At 50.6% G+C, this 19,635-nt stretch overlaps 1 protein-coding gene across 1 annotated transcript in view; it reads left to right on the forward strand.

The window, feature by feature from the left end:
• Positions 1–18,089, forward strand: part of Nynrin (NYN domain and retroviral integrase containing) — a 20,617-nt gene extending 2,528 nt beyond the window's left edge. The window contains exons 2-8 of the mRNA XM_021203430.2: positions 6,284–6,942; positions 7,058–8,506; positions 9,452–9,582; positions 9,721–9,817; positions 11,344–11,445; positions 11,704–11,805; positions 13,489–18,089. Coding sequence (XP_021059089.1) covers positions 6,284–6,942; positions 7,058–8,506; positions 9,452–9,582; positions 9,721–9,817; positions 11,344–11,445; positions 11,704–11,805; positions 13,489–16,312 — 5,364 coding nt within the window. The 3' untranslated portion in view covers positions 16,313–18,089. The remainder of the gene's footprint in view (positions 1–6,283; positions 6,943–7,057; positions 8,507–9,451; positions 9,583–9,720; positions 9,818–11,343; positions 11,446–11,703; positions 11,806–13,488) is intronic.
• The last annotated feature ends 1,546 nt before the right edge of the window (positions 18,090–19,635 follow it).

The raw sequence follows: 19,635 nt of genomic DNA on the forward strand, positions 1-19,635 counted from the left end.
GCAGGCTCACCTAAAGTAGAATCCAGTATGTTTTTTATATTATTTGTGCTTGCTTTTTGAAAAAAAAATCTCTGTGTGTTTTAAACTTGTGTTTTAAAGTTCTTATGCAGTGGCAGGATTTCAGAAATATCAGAAATGTTGCTGCTGTGTATCACACCCCCAGGTAGGAAAACAAATCGGGGGGAAACTGGCTCCCCTGAGGTGAAATCACCAAGTGGAGAGGGGAGTTGAGCAGTGGCTGAGAGGGGAGTTGAGCAGTGGCTCAGTGAGCCCCACACCGAACCTGGTATCCCTTCTGCCCCATTCTGCATAATGGGACTATGAGGATGGGTTGAGTGCCACCAGACAGGACAGGCGACTTGGTTACTTCTCTTGTTTTTGGAGAAGATAGATAGAGGTGATGGGGAATCTGAAGACAGCGGTAGTGGAGGTGGCTTCTGGAGTCTCTGGCTGTAAGATGGAAGTTGGCATGTCGCTGGCACTCAGTGAGCAGAGCCGTGGGAATTGATTGTGGTCAGGTGTGTGCTGGGTTTGGCCCACACAAACCCATTGTTAGAATTTTAGGAACTTTGCAAGCTACTGGAGAGCTATTTATAGCCACCGTGAGAATATTTACACCACAGACATTGGCAAGTGCTCTGAATCAGGGTTGTACACCTTCCCTGTAAGCTGATTAGGAAATATTTGCCTATGTATCTGTGTTGTCACTGAGAACCTAATCTCTTTTTGTTTAAATGTAAATTTAAAATTTATTATTGTTATTATTATTGTTACTATTTTAAATTTTAATTTAAATTTTTATTTGTTGTTTTTGGGACAGAGTTTCTCTGTGTAGCCTTGGCTGTCCTGGAACATGTGTAATTTCTTTTTCCTGTTAGTTCACGTGAGGGGTTAGCTCCCTCACGCCGATACTCCCTCTTCCTTTCCAACGTGTTTGGTCTCAGTTTTCTAAGTCTATATTTAGGCTTTGCTCCATTATGCCTCTACGCTCATCATCCAGGTAGGACGTACTCTGGGGCCTTTGTTTTCTTTTTTTCTACTATGGTTTAACCAAGGTTAAAACTCCTTTCCAAATTGCTTGCCTTTCTATGTACAGATCGCCGAGGCTTAAACCATCTCCATCTCCTAGCTCCTCACTGCATCCTTCTCCTTGAGGTAAACAATTATAAAGAAGCAGGCTTCCCTTGAGCCTGTAGTGGCACCAAGTGGGAGCTGAGGCTACCAGAAAGGCAGGGCAGGGATCTTAAGATCCACTTAGGAGCATGTCCTGGTGACCTCACTTCCTTTCGCTAAACCCCACCTTCTGAGGTCCCACCATCCCCCGAGAGGGTCCGGCAGAGGACAAGTCCCTACAAATGGGATTGGGAAGAACATTCCAACTCTAGCAGCCAGCCTATGTAGCTGCAAATAGTCTCTTGTGGGCAGCCCTGGCTTTAGGCTCCGCTCTGTCTCTGTCGCGCTGTCTGTCACCTTGCGGCTTCAGTGTACCGGTCTCCTGGCGTCTGTTATCTTGTTCTTTGTTAAATCCATTCTCTTTCCCGGGTTGGTGGAGCTCATCTGTTTGTAGTTTTCCTTTTCTCTCCTTTCTCCTCCTGCCAGTTTGTTTCTTCTCTTCTCTTTTGGTAGTGTCTAGTTATGTGGATATAGCCCAGGCTAGTGTCAACTTAGTATGTAGCTTAGGCTGGTGTCTAGCTCACAGCCTGCCTGCTCCAGCACTCATCAGTGGTTTTATCGAGTTAAAAAGACAGTACCCCAGCAGAGGGAATGCTGAAGCAAGACGTGGTTGGCTTCCCGAGCCACACGCCTGGTTCCTATACAGGCAGTTGGAGTCAGTGTTCAGTAAGGACGGTAGAACTGACGAATACATCCTCAGGCTCCTCTTGATTATTGTCCAGGACATTGTTTAGCTCTTCTCAGTTTCTTTCTCTGTGTGTGTGTGTGTGTGTGTGTGTGTGTGTGTGTGTGTGTGTGTGAAGATTGCTCTGTAGAGCTGCTATGCTCTGCCTGTCTACTGAGATCTATATTACAATTTAGCTGGGATCATAAGGGTAGTAAGAGGGATGACTGTTAAGAGGTGGGTTGGGAAGCAGAGGCCGGCAGATTTCTGAGTTTGAGGCCAGCCTGGTCTACAGAGTGAGTTCCAGGACAGCCAGGGCTACACAGAGAAACCCTGTCTCAACAAACAAACAAACAAACAAACAAACAAGAGGTGGGTTGCTTATGATGAGATGGGCCTGTTGCACGTGTGTGGGACTCTCCTGTCTGTTCTCTGACTCAGCGAGGGCTGCTGCTGGTGTAGAGTGCTCTTGGGTTCCACAGTCTCTAAAACCTGGACCAAATGAAATGATGCTCAATTTAAATGACCCAACATGTAGTATTTTGTTAAGGTGGCACAGAATGAATTAAGTGACTTCCATATATATATATATATATATATATATATATATATATATATATATATATATATAGTATAAAATGCGTGTATATAATATATACACATCTATTTTCCCCAGGACTGAGGCTCTTCCATGGAGTTGCATGCATGCTTATTGCTTAGGAGGAAAGCTGTGCTGTAATCTACACGTTCGGGTTGTTTACCTGAAGGCCACTAGATTGGTAGTTCGCTGGTATTGGGTGAAAAGGGAAACATTTTCTTCCGTAGACATCTAGCTTCTGAGAAGCCCGAGGCTGTTCGTCCTGCTCCTTTGCCTGAGATGTTTTCCCTTGAGCAGGTTTGCTGTGTTCTCCAGCAGGCTGAGTCTTCTCCGTGAACCTGCTTGGTGTGGCCATCTGTCTTCACTTCCCATGTTGCTCGGTTCTCTCTCCACCTTCCTCCTGGACTTCATGGTCTTCGTTCGGCCTGGGGAACTTGGGGCTGCTGACCCTTCCCACCCCGTTACCCTCTTGGGTTCCTGTCTAGATAAGCTTTCTGCGGGCTCTTTACCTTTTCTCCTGTTTTTGTTTGCTTTTTCTGTTTTCTTTTTCCTTTCTTTCTTTTGTTTTTTTTTTTGAAACTGGGTTTCTCTGTGTATCCCTGGCTATCCTGGAACTCACTCTGTAGACCATGCTGGCCTCGAACTCAGAAATCCGCCTGCCTCTGCCTCCCAAGTGCTGGGATTAAAGGTGTGAGCCACCACTGCCCGGCTTTTTTTTTTTTTTTTTTAAAGAATTATTTACTTTATGTACAGGAGTAGTACACTGTAGCTGTCTTCAGACATATCAGAAGAGGGCATTACAGGTGGTTGTGAGCCACTGTGTGGTTGCTGGGAATTGAACTCAGGACCTCTGGAAGAGCAGTCAGTGCTCTTAACCGCTGAGCCATCTCTTTAGCCCCTAACTCTGGCTTTTTGCTTGACTATCTTTCAACCCTTTTGTTGGGTCTTTCATTGCTGTTACCATATTATAATGCTGAAGTTACATGTGTCCTGTTTTCAAAAACAATGTCTTATTTACTGTGTGACATATTGTTTAATATGCTTCTGAGAAGAGAATGATAGTAAGCCTTTTGGAGGAAGGGAAGTCTGTCTATCTGTCTGTGTTTCTGTCTCTATTTCTCTCTCTTCCTCTCTCTCTCTCCTTCCTCTGTGTGTTAGGAGTAACAAGTTTTCAGATTGATCTCCTTCTCTAAGAGCTCGGCCTTTCCCCGTTCCCTCACTCTGAATTTAAAGCTTCTTGGTCCTGTAGTGTTTCTCGAACTTTTTGGTTTTCCTTTGTATATATTGGGGTGGCCCTTGAAGGCAGATTGAACATCGACTTATAGAAAGGAAGGACAGTCCTGGAGAGTTGTAAGCACACATGGAGTGATCTTTTTCCGTGCTAATGTTTTAACTTCAAATTGACAGAGGATCTGTGGAATATTGGGCAATATGTTTTTACAGATAGTATCACTTTTTTTTTTTTTTGACGCTTTTTCTATTTTTTGGTGTCATTTATTTGTGTTTTGTTCAGATCACTCTCTGGTCCCTTGTCTGGCTTTGCTTTTCGGTGTATATCATGGGTAAGACTGTAGACTTTGGGGTCACCGTGCTGGTTATCCATGCTGATATGTGAGCTTGAACATGTGATTTTTTTCTCTCATCTAAAAGGAAGGCAATGAAGGTTGCCTTTGCAGAACCGAGAGAGGAATATATCAAATAATTTATGTGCCCGGCACATAAGGTCTTAATAAATATTAGTCCATATTTATTATTTCAAAATGATCTCAATTGCTATACCATTCATAAAAATGGTGAACTATCAATGGAACAATAAATATTTTAAACTCTCTCTGTGTGGAGAGATATGAGAGAGAGAGAGAGAGAGAGAGAGAGAAAGAGACTGCATGAGTGAGCAAAAGTGTGCCATCTAAGTGTGGTGCTCACAGAGGCTAGAAGGTGACAGATCCCCGGGAGCTGAGGTCATAGGCTGCTGTGAGATGTCAGATATGGGTTCAGGGAATTGAATTTGGGTGCTCTGAAAGAGTAGCAAACACCCTTAACTCTTGAGCCATCTCTCCAGCCCCTCCTGCCTACCTCTTTGAGGTAGCATTTTCCACTAAACATGGAACTGGCTGACTGACTCGACTGGCTGGCCAGTGAGCCTCTGGGTTACTTCCATCCGTCTAGGGCAGGGGCTCTCAGCCTTCCCAACGCTGCTGCTACCCATTCAGACAGTTCCTCATGCTGCAGCGACGCCCAGCTGTACAGTTATTTTGTTGTTACTTTATAACAATAATCCTGCTATTGTAGTGAATTGAAATGTAAATATCTGTGTTTCCCATTGGTTTTAGGTGATCCCTGCAAAAGTGTCAGTTTCCTTTGCCCATCTAGGGGTTGGGACCCTCAGGTTGAGAATCACTGCTCTAGCTCTAGGTGCTGACGCTCTGAGCAGGTCTTCATGTATTTGTGCAATAAGCATTTACCCACGGATCATTCTCACTAATCCCATTAGGATTTTTTTTTTTTTTTTTAGAAATCACCCACAATTTTCTTCCTCAACCTGCCTCTGGCTTTACATAGTCAGGATGTGGGGCACATTTGTTAAGGTGAGAGCTATATGCACATTTGCTCTCTCTTGGGAGTGAGACCAGATGAGGTTCTGGTGGGAAGCCCATCAGACTTTGTTGAAAGAAGTTTCACCCAGGAAGGAGGTGATCACAAGCTAAAGCAGGGGGAAATGTCCTGTGCCCTGAGCAGAGGTGCTAGTGTGGGCTTCAAGATGGCTGCTAGAGATTTAAAGGATGGGAGGAGGAGCATTTATCACAGGAAGGAACTATCAGGGAAGGCAGGAAGGGGGGTTCTGAAGGGTGTGGGTGTGAAAGGTCGCGAGGGTGACCTCAGTCCACTTGGGCTGCTGTCTCAGAGACTGCTTAGGAGTTCTTGGAGATCACTGGATTATGCCAGTAAGTAGCTGAAACCAGCGGCTCCTCTGCAAGCATGAGGGCTGGTCAGCCCGAGGAATCGAGGCCCTCCTCCTGGTTAGACACCACGTGAATCTGTGGGATGTTCCTCTGGAACACTGGCCCAGCAACTTATCTCCACCACTGGGCAACAGTTACCATGGTTACAGGTACAGGTTGTGCTGGAGAGCTTCTGGAGGGGGATTAAGGTGGAATCCTACAGGATTACCTGGAAGTCATGTGTCCTCAGCCAGAGGAGCTACGGAGAGCTCTGGTTTCAGTCAGGTAGACCTAGGCTCTGTTCTGGTGCAGACTCTGTTGAGCTGTGTGCACTCGGGTAAGCTCTTATGAGTCCATAGAATGGGAATAGGCTGTGCCCGGCCCTGTCCTCATAAGCCAAGCTCACTTAGCTCACTGAGGCTTCCAGGAGATGCATGAGGTGGGAACGGATGGTGCGACGCAGCTGGGAGGGAGGCTGTTCTCGGCACATGAGAGTACTTAATAGTGTGTAGCTTTCTTGTACCACACAGTTCTGTGGTGCCAAGGGGGGCCTGGACCCAAGCATATCTAACTTAACTTGTCACGCTATAGGTGAAGACACTGAGGTTCTGAGAAGATGGCAGACTTCAATCCTTCCTTGACTGTTAAAGCCAAGTTACAACTAAGTGTGCGGTCTCTTGGCTCTAAACTTGGATCTTTCCTTCCTTCTGAGCTCTCATTCATTTGGTCCCTGTTCCCTGGGAAGAGGGAGTGGCACAGAGGTAGAGCATCAGGCCTTGGGAGGGGGGGTTATCAGCATAGGTCAGCTTGAGCTTAGCAAGAGGTTGGGTTTTGAGGTACAAGGGACAGATTGGGGTTAGCCACTAACAGAGGACTGGTCCCTTTTCTTCTCTCCCTTCTCCCCAGGAATATCTGAAAGGTCTGTGCAACCCAGAGCTATGGAGGGAGGTTCGCTACCCACCAGTCCTGCACTGCGCCTTCCTTGGGGCACAAGGCTTGTTCCTGGACTGCCTCTGCTGGAGTACCCTGGCCTACTTGGTGCCTGGTCCCCCTGGCTCCTTAATGGTGGGTGGGCTGACCGAGTCTTTTACCATGACACAGAACTGGCTGGAGGAGCTGGTGGCTCGGCTGCGCTGGGGCCCTGCCCCAATGATCACCCCCCGAGGGGTTTGGGAGACAGAGGTGACCCGGGCTTTTGGGGCTCTGGTGTGGATCCGTTGTGACAAGTATGCAGGAGACTTGCTGCAGCTTCCTCCAGCAGTCCAGGAGCTGCTTCTCAGTCTGGTCCGAGATGCTGCCGGCAAGGAAGACATCATTGAGTGGCTTGGCCACTTGGGCATCTCTGGTACTTTCCCCAACCCAGAGATCCTGATCTGCCTTGCCCGGCAGCAGAAGGAAAGCTCATCACTGGTGACCATAAAAGAGAGCCCTGGGACGCTCCAAGAGTTAGGAGCCTTGAATCGGGCATCAGAAAATTCAAAGAAATCAACAGGTTCAGGAGCAGCTGGGTCCCTGATCCAAGGTCAGAGCAGTCCGGCACAGGAGACAGCGCACCAGCTAACACGGTAAGTACTGGAGAAGGGGTTTTCTCCACCCCTGGCCTGATCCTGATCCCCAGGAAGAGTAATTCAGGACCAAATTGCCATTCTCACCTTTGCCACAAACTTGGACTTTCTCCAGGGACCAGTCCAACAAGCAAGGTGATGAAACGAACAGTGTTGGAGAGGAAGGGGCCACTACACAAGACACCAGCAGCCAGGACTCTGAGAATCACACAGAACCCGTCTTGCAGCAAAAGCAGGTACCGAAGAATGAAGACAGAATCTCATTGCTGTTGCCAGTGTCAGCTCTGAGCGCGTACACATCCTGGAAGGTCTGGGCCCCGGGCCCAGCCTTTGGGCCCTCATGGCCAGGGACCATTGCTGCCACCTTCTGGAAGATCAATGAACTGCAGTCTCTTCACCTAGCCTGGCTCCTGTCCCAGGCTTGCTTCAATTTCCCCTTCTGGCAGAGGCCCACAGGCCCCATTCAGCTGAAGCTGCCAGGACGGAATCCTTTGCCTTTAAAGCTGGAATGGAAGCAGAAAGAACTGGTTCCTCTGCCCAGTGCAGGAAGCCCAGTTTGTAGGCCAGGTGGGGACCTAGGAAGGGAGACAGCCCTAAAGCCTAGCCCGAGGCCGGAGATTCCTTCCAAAATCATCAGTTTATCGGTGGTGCAAGGGGGTTGTGGTATCAAAGAGAAGGTTAGCCCGGGACTTCTGCAAGTAGGACCATCTTCAACATCTGTGGGAGATAAAGGAAGTGCACTGTCAGATTGTAAAAGCCTGGAAAAGCCATTCCCTGTAGCACTGTCCACAGGGCAAGGGGGATCCACAACTCAAGAGAGGCCACTGGCTCAAACTGGGATGACAGGTCATTCAGTATCTGAAGCTCCAACGGTGTCTGAAACTCTTCAAGTGGCCACGGCTGCAGAGGTGTCCAGCGTTGAACATCCACCCACCGGGGAGGGGCTGCCTGCAACCCCCGAAGTGCCTACAGCCCTCAAGAAGCCAGCAGTGTACACAGAGCCCACAGCTCCCAAAGTGCCTTCGGCTCCAACAGAACCAGCAGCTCCTGCTATGCCCACAGCCCCCCAAACTCCCACAACTCAGAAAATACCTGCAGACCTCCAGACCCTCAGAGTTCAAACTGAGACCATAGCTAAAGCAGGGTGGGAAGCTCCCAAAGCACTTGCAGCTTCTAATGCCCCCAGAGCTTCTAAACTACCAGAAGCTCAGGTGTCTGCAGTTGCGGGGCCGACCATGGACGTAACCAAACTCCTCAGTGAGGTTCAGGCTTCAAAGAGTAGAGCCGTTTTGCCAAAGGTCCAGGGAAAGCCCGGAAGGCAGGGTTTCCAGCCCAGTAGCACCATGGCCTCCAGAAGTAGGCATCAGTTTCTAAAGGAAGGACTTCTTGGGGCTTGGGAGGGGTCCCAGAGACTGTCACCTCACTCCCAGGGCACCAACATAGTGACCAGCTTCCAGAGGTACAACGAGGCCTTGAACACACCCTTTGAGATGAACTTGTCTGAGGAGCCTGGGAACCCAGGGCTGAGGAGAGTGGTCATTGACGGCAGCAGTGTGGCCATGGTGTGAGTACTGATGGGCTGGACGTGCTGGGGCGCTGGGCAGGTATTCCTTCCAGACCTCCCATGGGAGCAAAAGAGAGAGGGAAGGGCCTAGGCCGATTGGCTACTGCACGGTAGGTAGTGGGTACAGAACTGTCACAAAGGCAAAGTCTTTATTCTTAGGTAGATGGGTAGATGTAGATAGAGTCTGAGAAGTGAAAAATTTTGCTTATGGTTTTTGAGTCAGCCAGGGAATTTTTTTTTTTTTTTTTGGCCTTTGGGCTCAGATCTGCAAAGGTTCATCTCTACCCAAGCCAGTTTTTTGGTTTTTTTGGTAGCTCACACTTCAAGACCTGGGCCCAAACCTACTAGAAGCTTTTCCAGACCTCGACCCACCTGAGAGATTGTTTTGCATGTTCAGTGCTCGCTGCTGTAGAGGTGTGAGTGCAGAGATGTGCTTCCTCTGTCACACGGTCAGTGCAGAGGTGTGCTTCCTCTGTCACACGGTCAGTGCAGAGGTGTGCTTCCTCTGTCACACGGTCAGTGCAGAGATGTGCTTCCTCTGTCACACGGTAGAGTAGTTATCTGTGCAGATCAGGCTCTTGGCATACAGTAGGTGGTCAGGATTTTTTTTTCTTCTGTCTTTAAGTTCTAGACAGCTGTTTGAGGGCAGGGCTGCAGGCCGGGTCTGATGGCACACACCCCTTTCATCTCAGCATTCAGGAGGCAGAGGCAGGGATCTCTGTGAGTTCCAGACCAGCCTTGTCTACGTAGTAAGCTCCATCCAGGACAGCTAGGACTTCAAGGAGAGACCCCGGTTCAAAGAGAGGTGGCGGAGGGTGTAGGGAGAGGGTGATGCTGGCATCTTCGGTGCTCTTGGGACATTAACTGCTTGGGTCTCAGGGCAAGGCATGAGTGGTGGGGCAGGGTTGTCTGGGACGTAGCTTCCTCATTCCCACCGTCCCGCAGACATGGCCTGCAGCACTTCTTCTCGTGCCGAGGCATCGCCATGGCCGTGCAGTACTTCTGGAATCGTGGCCACCGAGAGATCACCGTGTTCGTACCCACCTGGCAGCTGAAGAAAAACCGGAGGGTGAGAGGTGAGATGTTCACCACCCTGTCCAGCCCTTCCAAGGTCACCTGACTTTTCCTTGCCTTTCTGGCCCATTCTTCCACCACCCCACCTTGCTCTTTCCCACATAGCCCTTCCCCCTCTCTCTCTGTTCTGTCACCCTCAGAGAGCCACTTTCTGACGAAGCTTCACAGACTCAAGATGCTTTCTATCACTCCCTCCCAGCTGGAAAATGGCAAGAAGATCACCACTTACGATTACAGGTATGCTGGGCCCTGTCCTTCCGTGGGGCTCAGGGTGGATGATGTCCCACCTCATCTTCTTAGAGGGAAATGAAGGCAAACGCCATGTCTGAGATCAGGGATTGGCACACATGAGTTGACTGAAGGTTGCCTCTTCCCAAGTGCAAGGTCGTTACCATCTTTGGAACTCAGGCGCCGTGCTCCCCCAAGCGTCCTGGCTTTCTTTTTCTGTGGCCTTTAGAGGTTCACGAACACGAGGCTCATCCAACCCATTGCATTGGATTGCAGTTTGAGGTGCAGATTTGCTAATTTGAGGTGCTGCTCAATTGGGTGAGCATGAGGCTCATCCACTTAGCATTCGAGGTACCCTAACTTTTGGGTGCCAGTTTGGGGTACAGCTCCTATCTCAAGGAATGCCTTCAATCTTCGTTCCTCAAGCTCTGATGCAGGGAGGAGGTGTATGTGGAACCTTACATAGGTAGATCCTTGGGCAAGGCTATAGAAACAGAGTTAGATGGTGCCTGGTTAGCCTAAACGTTGACACCCTCTCTGCTGGTCAACCCTCAGCCCTCACTGTCCAGCATGGCTGTAGAACCAGCATGCCCAGGGGAGTCTGTGACCCTGCCTGTGCTAGGGCAAGCAAGGCAGGTCCTGCTGTCGTCCCAGCAGGCAGATCTTGACTTCTCTTCGGTACCTCGAATGTTGGGTAGGGAGAGGTTTTGTTTCTTTCCTGTGTTCCCTTCATTCCATACAGGCTTTAAGCCCATGAAGGGCTAAGCAAGGCCAGCAGCCAAGCTTCCCATTTCCCAGATCAGACTCCTGCGTGAGTTCTTAAAAGCCTCTAAATCCAGGCAAGGGTTTAAGGGAAGGTGATGTGTCTGTTGAAGCGCCCCCTTCTGGGTACTTGGAGAACAGCATGTGAGAGCCCAGGAAATGCTCTTTTTTCTGGTTACAGCCTTCCTTAGAAGGAAAGTGATCCTCTGGAGAATGGGCTTGTTTATTAAGCCATGTGATTTTTATGTGTTAGTATGTATGCAGATGTACATCTTGACATAGGCATGAGTATTGTGCCTTGATGAAGAATATTGTGTGCTGTGCACTAGGCACTGAATTAGACTCAGTTTAATTATTACAGCAACACGGGGCAGATATTTTATCTACATTTTACAGGTGAAAAGATGGGGGCAAAAAATACCCATGTGTGAGCATGAACCAGCGGGTGGGTTCTGTGTTGTGTGAGCCTGCGTGTGCGAGAGGGGTGTGTGGCTGTATGTACATTTGGGGAGGTCTATGCAACCAAGTACACCTTCTGGGGGGGTGCTGGGATCCCAGATGGGCACACAGAAGAGAGGATGTGCTCTATAGCCTTGGCTTGAACACGAAGAGCAGAGGGGTTTTTTTTTTTTTTTTTTTTTTTTTTTGTTTTTGTTTTTGTTTTTTTTTTGTTTTTTTCTGAGCCTCCAGGGACTTCTAGTTCATTTTCCAGAGGGTTCAGAAAATGAGAGGGGAGGTTGCTGGACAGTTAGTGACTTCCTTTTCTCTTGCAGGTTCATGGTAAAGTTGGCAGAGGAGACAGATGGAGTCATTGTCACCAATGAGCAGATCCACATCCTGATGAATAATTCCAAGAAACTGATGGTCAAAGATCGGTGAGACCTTCTAGGGACTTGAGCCTCTGTTTCCCAGTGATGTCAGACAGCCTGTGGCAGAGAAGATGTTGGGACAGGAAAAGAAGCCTTAGAATAGGGCTTGCCAGTGCCTGCTGGTAAATGCGGTGTACATGTGGATGTGTGTGAGACAGACAGACAGACTGACAGACTGACTGACTGACAGACCTGTGTAGGCAACAAGGTGTGGCTGACTTTTGGGTTCACCTCTGACCTTGCCTCTTTCTCCTGTGGGTCTAGCCTGCTGCCCTTCACCTTTGCCGGGAGTCTCTTCATGGTACCAGATGACCCCCTGGGCCGTGACGGCCCCACCTTGGAGGAATTTCTGAAGAAGCCAAACAGGTAATTTGTCAGCCTTTACCTCCCAGGCATTCCTTGGACCAGAAACTTAGCGCTAGTCAGCATTTACCTAGTTCTCAGTAGTGAACAGGACAGTTTGACGGTTTACACCTTTATGCTTCTGCCACATTTTGATGCTCTTATCCACCATTTACATTATACGTTTAATGTTTCCCATGAGTCTTTAGATGCCTACTCCCACAACTGGAGTTTGGGCTCAGCCTTTCTTGCTGTCTTCGGAGCTATGCCATGCAACTTAGTGTGGCGCACTTGAGCAGCTGTGTGGCACTCCATTCCATGTGTGCCTAGCAGGCAGAAAGAACCTGTTCTGGGGCTGGGGTCATTTCACTATTTCTACTTTAGGCTGCTGGTGACATGTGACAGGAAACAGGCTTGTTTTTCTTTCCTCATGTTCAAGAGAGCCGTGTCTACATTAGTGCCGTCACGTTCCTCTCCTTGGATGCTCACAATTTCAGTTAGGTGTAAACGGCCATCATCTTCATTTCATAGATGAGACTCTTAAGTCAGTTTTCCAAGGTCATTTTGGCAGAACTAGTTTGTGGCATCTCTGACCCTCTCTGGCTTCTCTGCCGTTTGAGCCACATTTACTGCCCATCCCCGGTGCTCTGGGGCCCATGGACAGGACACTGCTTCCTGCCCACCCCGGCCATCGCTCATCTCATTCATTCCACCAGCGGAAATGAAGCTGAGGCTTCTCTGCTGCGTGTTAGGCTTCCCCTCCAGGGCTGAGCTTCCCCTGGAGTGTTCATCCTGAGGTAACAGTGCCAGTCATCTCTTACTAAGCCACTGGCTTAAAACTGACTTAAGTGATTCATGGTCTTAGTTCATTTAGTTTTGTTCTCTGTTGTGATAAAACGCCCCAACAAAAATAACTATGGAGAAAGGGTTATTCCGGCTCAGCAGGCTTGGGGGAGGGGAGCCACAGTGGCAGGAGCTTGGGGGAGGGGAGCCACAGTGGCAGGAGCTTGGGAAGGACTGGCCATGCCATGTCTGCAGAAAGAAGAGAGCTCGCTGGGGCTCCCCTCACCTGCTCTGTTTTGCAATCTTGGATTCCCCCTGCCTAGGGAATGAAACCACCCGTAGTGAGAGGGTCTTCTCACTTCAGTGTAGTCAAGACAACCCCTCACGGGTCTGCCTACAGGTGCTGGATCTAGACAGTCCTTTGCTGAGACTGCCTTCTCAGCTGATGTGTAGATTGTGTCCAGCTGACGATTAAAAGTGACCACTATGGGGCTGGAGAGATGGCTCCGCCGTTAAGAGCATTGACTGCTCTTCCAGAGGTCCTGAGTTCAGTTCCCAGCAAGCACATGGTGGCTCACAACCATCTGTAATGGGATCTGATGCCCTCTTCTGGTGTGTGTCTGAAGACAGCTATGGTGTACTCGTGGAAATAATAATAAATAAATAATATTTTTTTTAAAAAAGTGACTGCTACGGTCAGTAAGGGTTCAGTTGGACCTATCCTCAAAGCACAGAAGAATCCTTATTGAATGAAGTTCTAGCGTGTGTAAGCTCAAGAGCAAGTATTTAAGGGCTGGCTCCTGACTGACCCCTACCACGAGTGAAGTGGGCTCTGTGGTGTGGCCACACGTGCGGCTTTCCCCTCCGATAATCTGTGGGGTTGAGGCCGCCCCTCTCATTTTTCTACTTGTTTTTTGGCAATAGGTTGGACATGGACATCGGCAATTTCTTGAAGGTGTGGAAGACCCTGCCTCCCAGCTCAGCCAGCATCTCTGAGCTGAGTGACGACGCGGACGCTGAGCCTTTGGAGGATCCACAGGACGTAGAAGAAGGAAAGAAGGGGGAGGAGAGCCTGGAAGAGGAGCCAGGAAACCCAAAGCCCGATGAAGAAGATGAGCAGGACGTGTCGGTGTTTGGGGTCGAGTGCCCTTCCTTTTCCGAGGAAATCCTCCAGTGTCTCAGCCTGCATGACCCCTCTGAGGGGACTTTAGACATCGACCTTCTGCCTGTGGTGTCCTCTCCGTACCTGGATGCCCCCTGGGATGGGAAGGCTCCCTGTCAGCAGGTTCTGGCCCAGCTGGCGCAGCTCACCATCCCAAGCAACTTCACCGCGCTGTCCTTCTTCATGGGCTTCATGGATGCCCACCGGGATGTTATCTCTGACTATGAAGATCTCGTGGGCCCCCTGCACGGCCTCCTCAAGCAGAAGCCAGACTGGCAGTGGACCCAGGAGCATGAGAAGTCCTTCCTGGCCCTGAAACGAGCCCTAGTGTGCGCCCTCTGCCTGTCAACCCCCAACCCCAACCTGCCCTTCTACCTGGAAGTGACCGTCAGCCAAGTGTCACTGACGGCTAGCCTGCATCAGGAGCACTCAGGAAGGAAGCACCCTATCGCTTATACCTCGAAACCTCTCCTCCCCGATGAAGACAGCGAGGGTCCTCAGTCAGGGGGGGACAGCCCCTATGCTGTGGCTTGGGCCCTCAAGCATTTTGCCCGATGTGTTGGAGACAATCCAGTGGTTTTACGTCTTTCCTATGCCTCCCGGACCACGGTGGATAATGAGGCATGGGATAGGCGTAGGGCTTCGAAAGCGTGGTTGATTCGATGGTCTCTCTTGCTGCAGGACAAAGGCAAGAGGGAATTGGAATTGTCCCTTCTCCAGGGCCTGCTGGGGGAGAACCAGCTGCTGACACCCCCTTCCTCCATGCCTCGAGTTTTCCAGCCTCTGCCTCCTTCTTCTGACCTGTCTACTTTCATCTGTGTCCATGTGTCTGGTTATTGCTTCTACCGTGACGACGAGTTGTGTGCTGGCTTTGGTCTCTACATCTTGTCCCCCACCAGCCCTCCGGTCTCCCTTGCCTTTTCCTGTCCTCCTTACACGACCACATACGCCCACCTGGCGGCCGTGGCCTGCGGCCTAGAGCGCTTCAGCCAGTCCCGGCTCCCCGTGGTTTTCCTCACCCACTGCAACTGGATCTTCAGCGTTCTCTGGGAGCTCCTGCCCCTCTGGAGAGTCCGGGGTTTCCTGTCATCTGACGGGGCTTCACTACCTCATCCGAGCCTGCTCTCCTACATCATCTCTCTCACATCTGGCTTCTCACCCCTTCCCTTTATCTACCGAACCTCTTACCGGGGCTCTCTGTTTGCTGTGACGGTGGACACCCTGGCCAAGCAGGGCGCCCAAGGGGGCGGGCAGTGGTGGGATCTGCCAAAGGATGCACCAGTGCCAATGGTGACTCCCCATCCTAAAGGCAGGAAGCCCAACTTGCTGGCCTTACAGCTGAGTGACGCCACCCTGGCCGATATCATTGCCAAGTTGCAGGCAGGGCAGAAATTGTCCGGGCCTTCCCCTTTCAGTTCTGCCTTTAACTCACTCAGCCTGGACCAAGACAGTGGCCTGCTCATGTTCAAGGGGGAAAGGCATCCCAGGGTTTGGGTCGTCCCAAGGCAACTTCGGAGGGATCTAATCTTCTCTGTGCATGACAGCCCCATGGGGGAGCACCAGGGGCCGGAGGACACCTACAAGACGGTGAGGCTGCTGGGATGGTGGCCTGGGATGCAGGACCACGTGAGAGATTACTGCAGGAGCTGTTTGTTCTGCATCCCCCGGAATCTCATAGGCGGGGAGCTGAAAGTTATCGAGTCCCCGTGGCCTCTCAGGTCGACAGCTCCTTGGTCCAGTCTGCAGATCGAGGTGGTGGGTCCAGTCACTGTGAGTGAGGAGGGTCACAAGCACGTGCTCATTGTGGCCGATGCCAACACCCGGTGGGTGGAGGCATTCCCTCTGAAGCCCTATACGCATGTGGCTGTGGCCCAGGTGCTCCTGCAGCACGTGTTTGCAAGGTGGGGTGTTCCCATCAGGCTGGAGGCGGCCCAAGGTCCCCAGTTTGCCCGGCATGTTCTGGTGAGCTGTGGGCTGGCCCTGGGAGCCCAAGTGACTACACTGAGTAGGGCCCTCCAGTTCCCCTGTCTGATGAGTTCAGAGGCCTACTGGGAATTCAAGAGGGCCCTGAAGGAGTTCATCTTTCTGTATGGCAAGAAGTGGGCGGCTTCTCTGCCCCTGCTGCACCTGGCTTTTAGGGCCTCCACCACAGAGGCCACACCGTTCCAGGTGCTGACTGGGAGCGAGGCGAAGCTGATGGAGCCCGTGTGGTGGGAGATGAGCCGGGCGAACATTGAAGGCCTCAAGATGGATGCCTTCCTGCTGCAGCTGATGCGGGAGCTGTTGGACCTCCACTGGAGAGTGGCCGAGAAGGCCAGCGAGAAGGCTGAGAACAGGCGTTTCAAGAGGGAGAGCCAGGAGAACGAGTGGAGTGTGGGCGACCAGGTCCTCTTGTTGTCTCTCCCCAGGAATGGCAGCAGTGCCAAATGGATGGGACCTTTCTATATTGGGGACCGGTTGAGCCTATCACTCTATAGGGTGTGGGGCTTCCCAGTCCCAGACAAGCTGGGCTGTGTTTATCCTAGCAGTCTAATGAAGGCCTTTCCCAAGCATGACACGCCCCTGTCCCTCGATGTGGAGCAGTGAGTCAGAGCAGCCGGGGATCTGCCTGCTCGGGTCGGATCCCCACATTTCTGCTGCTAGTACTCCCTTCTGATCTGAGTAGTGCTCTCAGCTCTTCGGGGGGGCCCCCTCAGTTGTGCCTTGTGCGCAGAAGTTCCCTTTGTAAAGCTTTGCTGAATTGCCTTGAGCTAGGGATGGATGTCCCTATAACACCTTCCCAGATAGGGGTGTTTGGAGAATGTGCCAAAGGTTGCCCTGTGGGGGCTCTGGGCTCTGGCAGTTTTACATTCGAGAGCAAAGGAGTCTCCTTAACAAAGTAGGCCAGGCTCACGATCTTCCCCAAGTGCCACCTTTCCCCTCTTACACACTCAGGTGTATATTGGTGTGTGCACCCCTCTCCAGTGTCTTACACCCAGCACATTACACTTAATCGTGTGGATTTGGACCTCCGGGTGGGTATCATGGCTCTCCCCCCATGCGAGTGCCTGCCCTTACATCCTGCATCTGGCAAGCCTCTGCTCTTGGAGTTCTCAGTGGCACAGACACTGGCAGCAAGAAGGTAGCAGTTCTCCAGTCGGCCTCCTCTGCCAGCACCGGGACAGCGGTAGCCTTCCCGTGCCTCCAGGATGCTTGCTGGCTCTGGGTGGGAGATGATCAGCCATAAGCCACCTACCTGTTCATAAGGGGAGGTGGGAGGGAATGAATTGGCCTACCTCATTTGATTCCAGTCAACAGAGATGATTCCTTGACCCCTGCTGTGATGGTGGTCGCCTCACAGGAATCAAGGGCCTTGATACCAAGCGTGGCCTCTGTACTGGAAGAGCTGCTTCTATTGGGTTCAGTGGTGTTCACGCTCTGCTTTAAGGGGAGGGCATCTGATGTGGGTGGTTTGACATGCGGCCAGGCGCTGGATGGCTTTTCCTCTTGCTCCTCTGACTCCTCACCCACTGCCAAAACTCACAACCCTCTCCTGCCTGCAGTACACCCATCTCCTTCGATGGGACCACTTTGTCCTGGTCAGCTGCAGTACCCTGAATCTGCCTCTGTGTGGCGCTCCCTCACAGTCGGCGTGCCCAGCTCACTGACGCAGTAGGAGTGGGCTTCTCATAATCATGAGGGCTGATTCTCACCGCTCTGCATTTCCACACGGCCGAGCTTACGATCTGGGGAGAAAGGCCAGCACCAGGCCGCTCTGGCTCCCGATTCCTGGTAGCTCATTTCTCGAGGAGCCGATCCAGTTATCTGGCTGAGCTCAGGTTGCCAGACTGGACGTTGCAGAATGCTGGGTCCTGAGGCGAGGTTGGCATTGAGCCCAGCTTCTTTCACAGCAGAGGAAAGCGGGAAATGACTTGCCCACGGTCAGCTGGTTGGTGGCTGAGCTGGGACCCGGATGAACCTTCCTGATTTTTCAGGTTCACCACGATCGGGGTTCTAGCAACATGTTTAAGCATTAGAATTCTTTTAGATTTTGTACCTCTGTTCCCTTTGATGCCGTTTCCTAACCCTTCTAGATAAACTACCTGGATGCTGTCCTTCAGTCAATCCAGCTGTCAAACCCTGCCCAGGAATGAATGCTGGGAGCTCCCCGGGGTGCTGAAAGGCTAGCTGTAGAATTTTTAGCAGGTACTGTATTTCTTCCCACTGCCTTACCTTTAGCTCTCCCTGCCCCCCCTTCCTATATTAGTCAGCCTCACTCTCCAGCCCCAGGGCTATATTCAAACACCCCTTTCTGTTAAGTACAGTTTCCATCATATGCTCTTTCAAGTGATTTTTATTTTTCAATAAATCAAGTTAAAATGGAGCCAATGTTTAATTTTTTTCCGAATTGGGGGGATAAAGAGAGTGGGGGGTATCTCTGGGGGTTCACTGCTCTTCCTGAACTGGGAACTCTTGTTCTTCAAGTTCAGAGTCCTTACTGTTGGCTAAGCACTCTGACTTTGGGCCTTGGCTTTCTGTTGCTGCCTTTTCTACGTGCCCAGACTTCTGCTGGGTGCTGACATGGTTACAGTGTGCAGGAGGGATGTGAAAGCACAGATCTGACCCCATTCATTTCCTGTTCAAAACACGCCTACTGTGTGTCATGATCTGTCTAGGAGTGGAGGGGGGTGACAGGTAATGTGAAGGGCATACGCCCTTCCCTCCTGGAGTCCAAAGTCAGGCGAAGGAGAAAGATGAGCGGACCCAACACAGCGNGGATGGAGACGAGGGATGTGAGAGTCAGGCGAAGGAGAAAGATGAGCGGACCCACCCAACACAGCGCGGTTTGAGACGAGGGATGTGAGAGTCAGGCGAAGGAGAAAGATGAGCGGACCCAACATAGCGCGGTTTGAGACGAGGGATGTGAGAGCCCACGGAGCAAAGTCGGAGGCTCACGACCTGTGGTATCCAGAGAGGTCATCCCAGAGCCCCTCCTGCGAAAGCAAAGGTCGCTAGGTAGTGCAGGTCAGAGAATGCGAGGTTACAGATGCTGAAGTGGAAGGTCCTTTTGACAGGTGGTCAGCAAATTCCTGTCCTTTTCTATTCTAGATCTGTTGTTACTTTACAAGGTTCTGGTAGAGATTTATGCGTCTCTCTGCCTTTTTTTTTTTTTTTTTTTTTTTTTGAGACAGGGTTTCATGGAACCCTTACTATGTAGCTAAGGCTGACTTAGAATTCCCTACCCTTTGCTTCCACATTCCACGTTTTGAGACTACAGGCACAGACTACCATGCCTGGCTGAGATTCCCTTGTTTTTGTTTTTTGTTTTTTGTTTTTTGTTTTTTGTTTTTTGTTTTTTGTTTTTTGTTTTTTTTTTGGAGAGTAAGTAAAGTTTGCCCACAGTCTGGCATTCGGACAGAGTTAACTGACAGACACTAGTGCCTTTGTTTCCACACACGGAATTCTCACTCAGGGCACCGGTAGCTGGGCTTTCTCATATCTGACTGAGGAGTCTAGACAGTCACCGAACAGACACCTAATGCAAACCATACAGCCCTCCCATCCTAGGGTCAAAGCTCACATAAGCACCTGTGAGTCTGATGCCACTGTGCTAGGCTAAACCACTGTGTTCACTGTAAACCTGAACACACCCAGAGGAGCGAGACATTGAAACAGGTAAAGGGCCTCCAGAACCCAAAGCATCCCATTTGCTTTTGGAGATTGCCCAAGACCCCCTGGGACCCCACGGCTCTCTACTGTTTATTAATTCACACACTAACAACTCATATATACTGGGTATTTGCCAGATACTAGGCTATGTGCTTTTCAGACTTGACACATTTAATAGCTCCATTTTACAGATGAAGAAAATGAGGCACCGAGAGGTGAGGTAACTCGCTGAAGGTGTATGTGGCTAGGACAAAGGCTGG

The sequence above is a fragment of the Mus pahari genome, chromosome 8 (assembly GCF_900095145.1).
Source record: "Mus pahari chromosome 8, PAHARI_EIJ_v1.1, whole genome shotgun sequence".
Taxonomy (NCBI): domain Eukaryota; kingdom Metazoa; phylum Chordata; class Mammalia; order Rodentia; family Muridae; genus Mus; species Mus pahari.